Source organism: Rhineura floridana, chromosome 2 (genome assembly GCF_030035675.1).
Source record: "Rhineura floridana isolate rRhiFlo1 chromosome 2, rRhiFlo1.hap2, whole genome shotgun sequence".
In the NCBI taxonomy this organism is placed as follows: Eukaryota; Metazoa; Chordata; class Lepidosauria; order Squamata; family Rhineuridae; genus Rhineura; species Rhineura floridana.
This window is the reverse complement of record NC_084481.1, coordinates 69,625,109-69,635,364: the sequence shown is the minus strand read 5'-3', so window position 1 is coordinate 69,635,364 and position 10,256 is coordinate 69,625,109. Positions and strand designations below refer to the sequence as shown.

Here is a 10,256-nt window from a genome sequence, read left to right as displayed (position 1 = left end):
CCTTCATTTCTGTCTCCTAAGCCCCATTTCCTCACAATTCCTAGTTCTTCTCTGTTCCTTACTTTTGACCTTTGGATTGAATCACGTTTGACATATGTGGAAATATACTGCATAAGAGTTGGCCTACTCAGGATTTATTATTGGAGTGTTTTGTATATATGATCATTGTTTCATTGTAATAAACTGTATGTTTGTTAAATATATTTTGTCCTTAACTCTGATTTTGACTGCTAGGTGGTGGTTGTTGCTGTTAAGACCCATTTGTGGCTTAGTTTGCATAGCTGTGATTTGGGCATGCTACATTACCGAAAACGTGTGTGCAAATTTCCCATGAATTCCTACACTGGAATTTCTTCTATGTAGGAGCTTGGTAACATGAAGATGTTGCAGTGTCAATATGTTCCTTTCTTGTATCCACTGACACTTCTGTTCTGAGTTGGTCATTCCAGTGCTAAAACAACCTTCCCTATTATCACTCTTGGGGTCTATGTCGTGTCTTTTGAGAGGAGCTTTTCCATGGAAAAAACAGTCATGAGTGAATTTATGGACTCATCAGTTAACAGTAGGAAAACGTTAACGCACCGTAGGTGGTGTTCAACTAAATAAAAATACTAATGCAAGAGGATTCCCTCCTTCCCCCATCCCTAAATCTGCTTTGGAGGGCTGGGGGAACCCTCAGAACATATTTAGGAGGAGCACACAGGGGGAGGAGAGAGGGAGAATGTTTGGTTGCACAGGGAGAAATCTTTGCCGTGATGGAACATTCTCTTTAGCACCACATGGAATACAACCCTAAAGTTGTAATCCTATACTCTCTTGTTTGGGAGTAAGTCCCATTGAAGTGAATAGGACTTAGTTTAGGTAGACATGCATAAGATTGCACTGCACCAGTGCGATCCTGGATATGTCTACTTGAAGTAAGTCCCACTGAATTCAATGAGCCATACTGCCAGATATGTGGGGTGTAGGATTGCAGCCTGAAAACCTTTAATGGGTTGGCAGCATTATTATAAATTCTGATAAACTGTCTTCATAATATGCAACATTGCACATAAACATTTAGATTATTACAGTGAGAAAAATTACTTTCAAAAGGAAATTTGGCCTAACAAATGACAGATTTAACAAACTCTCTTTATTTACATAGAAATATGTGTACACATGTATTCTGTACTTGTACACATACTTTTCTAAGTATATATACATGTATAATTTTCACATACTCTACAATAACTTTTAGCTGTGTTTTAAACTGCCTAGACATGGGTAAAAATACATGTCCAAAAATAATGGCTTACGACTAAATTACAAAAGCACCCAATATTGAACTCATAAATTTTAGCAACAAATCCTAGCTTATATACAGCTAAATCTAGGACACACAACACAAATGTGAACTAGAATTTTAGTTGCTTATTATCTTGGTAGAAAGGAAAAACTGAAAGGGAACTCAATGCAGAAAACCAACAAAGGGGGGGGGAGAGTGGGGAAATGCTCACGTTTATGATCAGCCAAATAAAAAACACATTTCTAAACTGCTAACTTCTAAGACAATTTGTTTTCTGAAATAAAAGAATTTTTGGGTGGAGATTGCACTGCAAAGGAAGGGAAGAGAATTACCAATATGCATCGGACTTAAGAGTGGGGTAAATGTATAGATGGCTGGGTGTTCCAGTGGTATGTGCTAACTGGTTGAAGTCTATTGCCAATTCTGAAGCTGGACCTCCTCACTGATGCTCATGCTGATGTTCTCCATTACACCACACCCCTCTCTTACATCACAGTCCTGTCTCTGCTCTTTGACTATGGAGCCCCAGTTCATCCTAGGGGAGAGGTGAGGACTGTCTGTCCCTAGCTCCTACAAATCAATTAACAATTCCTGGAATTTTCTTTCTGCTGTGCTTTTGCCCCCATTTTCTGCTGCTTATAAAGGAGAGGTACCCCTCCTGCTCATTCTCTAGCTCTGCTTGCCCACCCCTGCCTTCCTCCAGACCACTTGGGCTTAATTCCAGACAAGCATTAAGACTGCATTGCTGTCTCTCCCAAATTCACCACAATTGTGAAAATTAGGCAATACAGTCGCAGGGCTCCTTTCTAACAGCCCCCAGGTTAGATTAAATTCTGGACAGGAGGTAGTCTGATTTTGACACACAATTTTGACATGCAGAAAGTGTGGTAGCTGCCATTACTATTACTAATATTGAGTAATGTGAAAAGAGTCCGTCTTTCTGTATGCCTCACTAGCATACCGTCTGTCCTTTCTTTGATGTGGCAATGGGAAAAATAATCTTGTTTTAATTATCAGTGCAAGTAGAACCAACTTCTATTTTTGCAACAAGAGTTCCCTTCCTTCCACCCACCCCCCACAGCCCCCTGCACAGCCTTATGATCTGCTTTAGAGGGTTGTGGGACCCTCTGGAGCACATTTGGGGGGACTGTAGGTATAAAGAGAAGAGATCCCATTGCGAGAGCAGAGCCAGCAGATACAACCCCTGATATCTATCTTGTCAATGCAACATAGCAGGTGTGGGGAACCTCTGGCCCTCCAGATGTTAACTTATAACTGCCATCAGCCCAAGCAAGCATGAAGAGGGATAATGTAGTTCAGCAATATCTGGAGGGCCAAAGATTCTTCACATCTACATTATAGTGAAAAACTAGATACAGTATCCTTTTTCCTTTCCTGTCCTTGCTTCTTTAGTCCTAGGAATTTTACATGTCATTTTGAAAGAGCAGATGCTGGTGACAAACATTCCTACCATTCCTCATTTGACATGTGTACACGTTGCTAAAAAAATCAGAGTCCTTCCATTTGTGTTTGTATAGAAGAATCACCCTCGGACAACTTTTTAGAGGCCACGTGCCAGTAGTGGGTGTGACTATTGGCAATGCAAATTTTACTTTTCTACAATAGGCTAGTTTCTCTTTATCCTCCATCCAAGCAACCAAAAGGCATTATCAGAGTTTAAGGGCATTTCCAGCCAGGCAAAAGCAGTCAATGAGGGGTGTGCCCTGGGGAGGTTGTGTGTGGCTGAGGAAGGGGTGTGGCTTGGGAAGAGGCTTGAGGGCTGGAGAGAGAGGCCTAGAGGGCCATATATGATCCCCAGGCCAGATGTTCCCCACTCCTCTCCTAGAAATAGCTTGACTGCATTGTGCTAACAGACTCTCTATATTAGCCAGCTTAAGTACAGCAAGTGTTTCTTAATTTTTGCATAAAATGGCTCTTTCAATAATGTGTTGTCTTGTTTAGGATCTATATGTCTGTCCTGATCACTCATGTGGAAGGGAAGTGTTTCCTATACTTCACTGACTTTTTTTTTTAATCAGAAGCACTCTTAACCCATTCTTCATTTATATAGATACTAGGGTGGGGTATAACATTTAAAATGAGAAAAAACAAAACAAGCAATACACAGTAAAAAAAAACATGATATATCTCAACAAGTGGTAGGAGCAGATGAATCAAGGGCAGACTAAAATAAAATCAGTTAACTCACTACATCCTGTAAATGTCTGGCCAAGCAGATATATCTTAACTTGGCCCCAAAAACGATAGTAAGATTGGCATCAGGCACACTTCTGAGGGGAGGGCACACCCTAAAGTAGGGAAATAAATGCACAATACACTTTTTACTCGCTAGTGGGTCCCATTCACTGATTTTATAAGAACTATAAAAATGTAGTGGGGTTTTTTTTACATGGCTTTTAAGCATGGCTTCAGAGGTTGCAACTGACCCACCCACACTGCTTTAATTGGGTTCAGTTCTGCTGTATTCTAGCTAAATGGCAATAGTCAGTGAAAGCTCTTGTGAATGATTCATTCATGAACAGATTACACAAATCTCATCGAAATGCTTTTAATTTTCAGTTCCTACAGGACTTCTGCTAGAGTTTCAGGCAAAATTCATAGCAACTCTAGTGTTGTGCAAGTCCTGTTCCTGTAACCTTCCCCTCACCCCAATCTTGTGGGTGTATTTAACTTCCCTCAGTGTTTCTACAGATGACCATCTTAGCGACATCACTACATGACCCTAAATATTAATCCTGATGTATTTGTTGGCAGTGCTGTTGTGACTTTCCTATAATGCCAATGAAGTGTGTTTTCCCCACCCCTCTAAATATTTATTTCCTGTTGCAGCAAGTCCTAGGAGAGGGCAGATGTGTACATTGCTTGCATGGGGTTTGTTGTTTCCTCCCTGTTCACATATTGATAGTGTTTGGTATTTTCCCCAAAACCAATGGGAACATACACAATCAGAAATCATCATCATTTTAATTATTATTTTAAAATGACATTTTGGTATCTGAATGCTTAAATATCTATGGTAATGCTCAGTCTTAGGGCTGTTTCACACGTTTATAAACATCATTTGATTACACAGCACTCTGAATTTTAGCTGAATGGGTGAACTGACTCCACTGACATACTTGTGTTTGAAGTGTTAGGGAAGTTCTATCCATGGCGTTTGATCTCTGATAGTTCACTGACACATGCAAATTACCACTTGATGTTGTAGTCATCAAGTGAAGAACATGCATAGGTGAATCAGCCCACAGATAGAGGATTATTTAAATTTGGTAGAAATAATTTTCTTACTTTAACCTGATTAGGAAGCCCTCTCCCAAAGAAGTTTAAAGTGGAATTTTAGATAAGCTTATCAATACACTGATTTAATAGTCACTGAAAAGAAAATGGAGTGCATCATCCAGATGACAAATATGGTGTTTCACTGTGGTAGTTGTAATCAGGACAGACCTTTTGCACCAGTTTGTAATCAACACTGTAAAAAGCAATGTAAATACAGATGACTTTAAATGGTTTAGAACACAGCCAGGATACATGGCTTTGCGTCTGCTCTTGATAGCAGATCTTTGAAGGGTCAAAATTACACAATGCAGTTTTTTTAGCTCTATCTGTTTTTTCATATTCAATTCGACAGTTGAAAGACTTGGATTCCTTGGTCTCTAGTGTTGACTGTGATGAAGATTCAAACTCCACCACCTTGGAAGGTGGCACCAGGCTCACAGAAACATTTCCAAGGCCTGTTGAATTGTGCCGGAAATAAACACTGAAGGTTCCATTGCCATGGTCAACAATTTTCCCTGTTATGAGAAGGTTCAGCTTCACAGTTTTGATGTTAGAATGAAAGTCACCCCACCCAAACATTTTCTTGAATTTCCCAGTTTTTACAATTGGTCTGCGTTTAGTTCGTGCAAGAGATTCCTGAACCTCAGTGATGTTGGATAACCAATCCCAAAAGTTGTCTATGTTGTCTGAATATGAGATCTGTCCATGTTTCAGTGCTGGGGATGGCTTAACAAAGAGGCGTAAAGGGTTGATGATCCTCACATTGCCTAAGTTATCAACTAGTGTCTCTGCAGCATCTTTATCTTCCCAGTTCAGTAAGTCTGTGGCATGGATGATTTGCTTAGCATCACAAAGTATCTGTTTTCAAAAGAGAGAGAGAGAAGAAGATAAATACAAAAAACCAGCATGTGATAATTAAATTAAATTTAGTTAAAATATGTTTACCCTGCCTTTACAGTAAAAATGCTTGACGCAGCTTACAACAATATTATAATACTGAGTGACTCTTGCATGGACTGGGCTCGGCTCTGCTGAATTCTAGCTACATGTTGTGCCCTTTCAGATCTGCCTCAATGAGAAGCCATCCCATCTGGCTGCATCTGAGGGAGATATACACAGGAAGGCATCTAAAACCATCTTCTTCAGTGACCATTGTACCTGGGACCCTTCTACACAAAGTATTCATATGCTCAACATTTGGTTTTTGTTTTGCACTTTGTAAGGCAATTGTCTCATCACTTTTCTAACCATATAAAGTCTGATAAGAAAAGCAACAGAAAACTGCACTGGAAGTTGCAGTACCTGGCAATGTTGAATAAATTCTCTGTGAACATATTACCCTGAATCTTAACTAAACAGCCAGTTTGGAAGTTCCCCTGGCCATTATGTAATTTCGTTATGTAACACTGCAAGTCAGTACCTAAAAATGTTTATTTTCCTACTTCCTCACAATTCCTTTTGTATCATGCTTCTTAGACTGCAAGCCATTATTATAAAATATAAACTGCCTGAATGGTTTGGCAGAAAGATTCATTCTAAGTACTTAATGAGTGATAAAATAAAATAATAACTAGGTTGTCAGTACTTAATGACTGGTAACTTTTGTGAATTATGCATTAATGAAAATAAAGAAGTCATTGTTAAAAACACAACTTTTATATGTGCAAAATACATTATAGTTCTTTGCTACTTTTACTCTTAACATAAATCACTCTGAAAAATCACTTTTTTAAAAAAGTTTTATTTGTGTACAATAGAACTTGATACTTTTTAAACTTAAACAGAAAACCCATTGTGCAATAATGCTTATGAGGTACCAGGTGTTTATTTCTGTATTAACAATCTACTTTTTGAGCAAATCAAATGCTACCTATGAATGCAAATCACAGCCAGATGTAGGTGTTCCAGTCTAGAGGCCTGGATTACCAGCTTGTCTAAGACTAGAACTACTGGGTATAGTAGTTGCAATCATAGGCATATAAAGAGCTAGACTATTATGCCATGTCGATATGTTCTCCTCTAGAGGGCTAGAAATGCTTCTATTACTGTGAAGCCAGACTTAGGAGAGATTGCTATATGGCAGGGTTTAACCCAGAGATGGGAAACTTGTGGCCCTCCAGATGTAGTTGGACTTCCCAACTCAGCCAGCATGACCAGTGGTCAGGGATGGTAAGAGTTGCAGTCCAACAACATTTGGAGATCCACAGGTTCCCCATCCCTCGCTAAGCTGTTTCCACTGCTTTGACCTGAAACGTACAAAGAATAGATTAATGTTCCAGTGAATGGGTTCAGAGTGCATTTCCCTCCCTCACCATAGGATAAACATATAGAGAGTGTGTGTGTCCACACAACAAAGATAAAGGAAGTGGTCAAGATCAGAGGGTGTTTACAGACAGGCATAATCCCCAGCACATATTTTTCTAGAAAGCAAGCATTCTTGAATTGTTTGGGTTAATTTTAAATATGGATCAACTTAACAACTTTTTCACATGTGACATTGCATCTTCGGAATCATTTTATCACCAAACAGCAAAGTTTATTTTAAATGATGTCCAGGCTAGGGATGGGTGAGAACTCTGCTGAATTCAGGTTTAGCACCAGATTTTTCAATGGTCTGCATATTCTTCATCTTTGCAGAGCGATACTGTTGGCTCAGAACTTCAGCAGCTTCCCCCTAGATTGGAATTTTTCTCCTCAAATATTCCCTCCAATATATTCTTTTATTGATTTTACTCACAGCATAGCACAGCACAACAGGTTTCTCTGTCTGTCTGCCACCCCCCTCCACTCAATTAATCCAAGCTCCAAGCGGAAGGAAGCAAACCAAGTCTTGCCCAAGTTAAGGACTCAGGGCTTGCTGAGGAGGAGGTGGGGATGCACTGAAAGCTGCTTTCCTTCTTTTCTTTCCAAAAGGAAAACAGCCATTCTCTGCTTGCTAATGTGAAAACTGATCAACCTCAGTCACAGAAGAGATGACAGAGCCGCTTTCCTTTCATATGTCAATACGTTATTTCCAATTATCAATATTTCCTTTCAAACATATCAATATTTATTGATTGATATTTTGGGAAGGGAAAAAATTGGAACAGTATAAGCAGTAGATAGTGGACAAAGAATGAACTTGAATGGATCCTTCCTGTAAGGCCGATGGAATGCTTTCAAAGTGGCACTGGCCAACTGATCCTATCCCTAGTCTAGGCCTATGTGACTAAAGTATTACTTGTTCTATATCAATATGGCTCGGAACAACATTTTATAAGAGCAGTTTGATTGCTTTTCTCATACTGAAATAAGTGTGACCCATATACACAATCAAACAGATTCTTATAACAATCACATATACTGTTCTTCTGCTTTGTTGTCATAATATGTAAATACTAATTTTTATATGTGCACACTAATTAAAGCGCACTAATAAATATTCCTTTTCCATAGATTGCTTACATAGTAAACGTTGCTATAAAATCTTCATTCAATCTGTTTTCAAATAGCTTATGCTTTTTAGCTAGAATGAGTAAGTCCATTCCAGTTTCTATATCCTTCTACTTAACTTCCCACTGATAGAAAAAATTGACTGTATCAATCCAGTTTTTGGGGCCAAATATACTCTAAGAAAGCCATACAAATAAAATACCTGGTGGAAGTTAGTAAGTACGGACACCATTTGTATGATGATAATGACGATGCCTTTTATTGAGACTTCCCCTTGTCCAGTAAAACAAAAAAGATTTTGCATAAGTCATAGGGGTCAACAATATCCTACAATATAATACACAAAAAGCTATTCAAATGGTGTGTGGAGCCTAACTGATCCAATAGTTTTTGAAACACAAAAAGGTGTAATAAACATATAGGTTGCATAATTATAACAGGGGCACAAATATAATAGTGCAAAAATCATGTGAATTATCAGTAATTACAACAAATCTCACAGCCTTTGCAATGTTACATCTATTTAGTGCTAAGCAAATGGTACATGGTCTGAATAACCCAATCCTTGTTTAAGATATGCAACAGAAGATTTCATGGAATATTCAGATGATTTTGGAATACAGAATATGTTTACTGATTTTTTGAAAAAATGCTGTTCCAAAGATAAACAGAAATTATTTTGTATTATTGTAGTAGAAAGGATACTTTATGCAAAGTATTAGAAAAGGTGTCTCCTAGACTGTGAGAATGGCAGAAAGGTTTTTTTCAGATTGCTCTGTAAAATGGGATTGTGTAAAACAGGAGTGGGAAACAGTTTCCGGCTGGTGGGCCAGATCCTTATCTCCCCACTCTGGAGGGCCAAATTTGAAAAGTGGGTGGGGCCACTACATGTCAATTATCTGACATCATACTGACACCAGTTGGTGTTGCACTTTGAAGCCCTGATTGTTGGGACTTCAAAGTGCTGTGCAGGGCTGTTTCAAACCCAGGGCTATGGAGTCGGTACGCCAAACCTTTGACTCCAGTTCCTCTATTTTTCTACTTTCTGACTCCAACTCCGACTCCACCCAAAATTGCTTCCGACTCCACAGCCCTGGAAAGGGCTGTAAATGTCTTTTTAAATTGGAAGCTCTCATAGGAGCATTTTTATCGCTGCCTGAATATGCACTGAACTTGGCATCACAGCATTTGTCTTCATCTGGGTCCTGTGTCATACAGTGACACACAAAATGTTTTCCATCTTGAGTTATGGTGAAATGCTCAACTACAGCTGACTTCATGGGAAGCTTCTTTGGCATTTTGAATTTATATTTTTAAAAAATTGTCAATCAAAATTTATTTTGAAGCTGGAGTCAGTACATTTCTACCGCCTCCGCCTCCACCCAAAATTGCTTCCGACTCCATGACTCCGACTCCACAGCCCTGTTCAAACCCCCTTTGCAAACAGCCTCATGCTGCTCTTTGAACCTCTAGTTCTCAGAGGTTTAAAGAGCAGTATGAGGATGTTTGCACAAGGGCTTTCAAACAGCCCTACACTGCTCCTTGAGCCTGCTGGTTAAATCCTGCTAAGTTTGGGTGTATGCACCTGTTCCCAGCAAGGGAACATATGGACAACCTGAGGAGGATTTAACCCAGCTCATCAACTGATGAGTGGGGATTAAATCCTGAAGATTTGGCTGCATGTTTAAAAATGGGCTTGAGGGCTGAATTTGACCCCGATGGGCCAAGATTACCTTGAGGGTCAGAGGTTCCCCGCCCCTGTTGTAGAAAAAGAGGCACCTAAAGAGGTCAAACTAGGCTCTGTGTTAACGTTACTGGTTCTAGTCACATCTGTTATCCCTTTGCATGACCAAAGAGTTGTTGTTGTTGTTGTTATGTGCCTTCAAGTTGATTACAACTTATGGCAATCCTATCAATCAGCAACCTCCAATAGCATCTTCATGAACCACCCTGTTCAGATCTTGTAAGTTTAGGTGTGTGGCTTCCTAATGGAATCAATCCATCTCTTGTTTGACCTTCCTCTTTTTCTACTCCCTTCTGTTTTTTCCAGCATTATTGTCTTTTCTAGTGAATCATGTCTTCTCATGATGTGTCCAAAGTATGATAATCTCAGTTTCATCATTTTAGCTTCTAGTGATAGTTCTGGTTTAATTTGTTCTAACACCCAATTATTTGTCTTTTTCGCAGTCCATGGTATGCACAAAGCTCTCCTCCAACACCACATTTCAAATGAGTG

General features: G+C 39.3%; 1 protein-coding gene across 2 annotated transcripts in view; it reads right to left on the bottom strand.

The window, feature by feature from the left end:
• Positions 1-1,216: 1,216 nt before the first annotated feature.
• Positions 1,217-10,256, bottom strand: part of NXPH2 (neurexophilin 2) — a 79,345-nt gene continuing 70,305 nt past the window's right edge. For both annotated transcript variants that reach the window (XM_061608890.1, XM_061608889.1), the window contains exon 2: positions 1,217-5,446. In XM_061608890.1, coding sequence (XP_061464874.1) covers positions 4,703-5,446 — 744 coding nt within the window. In that variant the 3' untranslated portion in view covers positions 1,217-4,702. The remainder of the gene's footprint in view (positions 5,447-10,256) is intronic.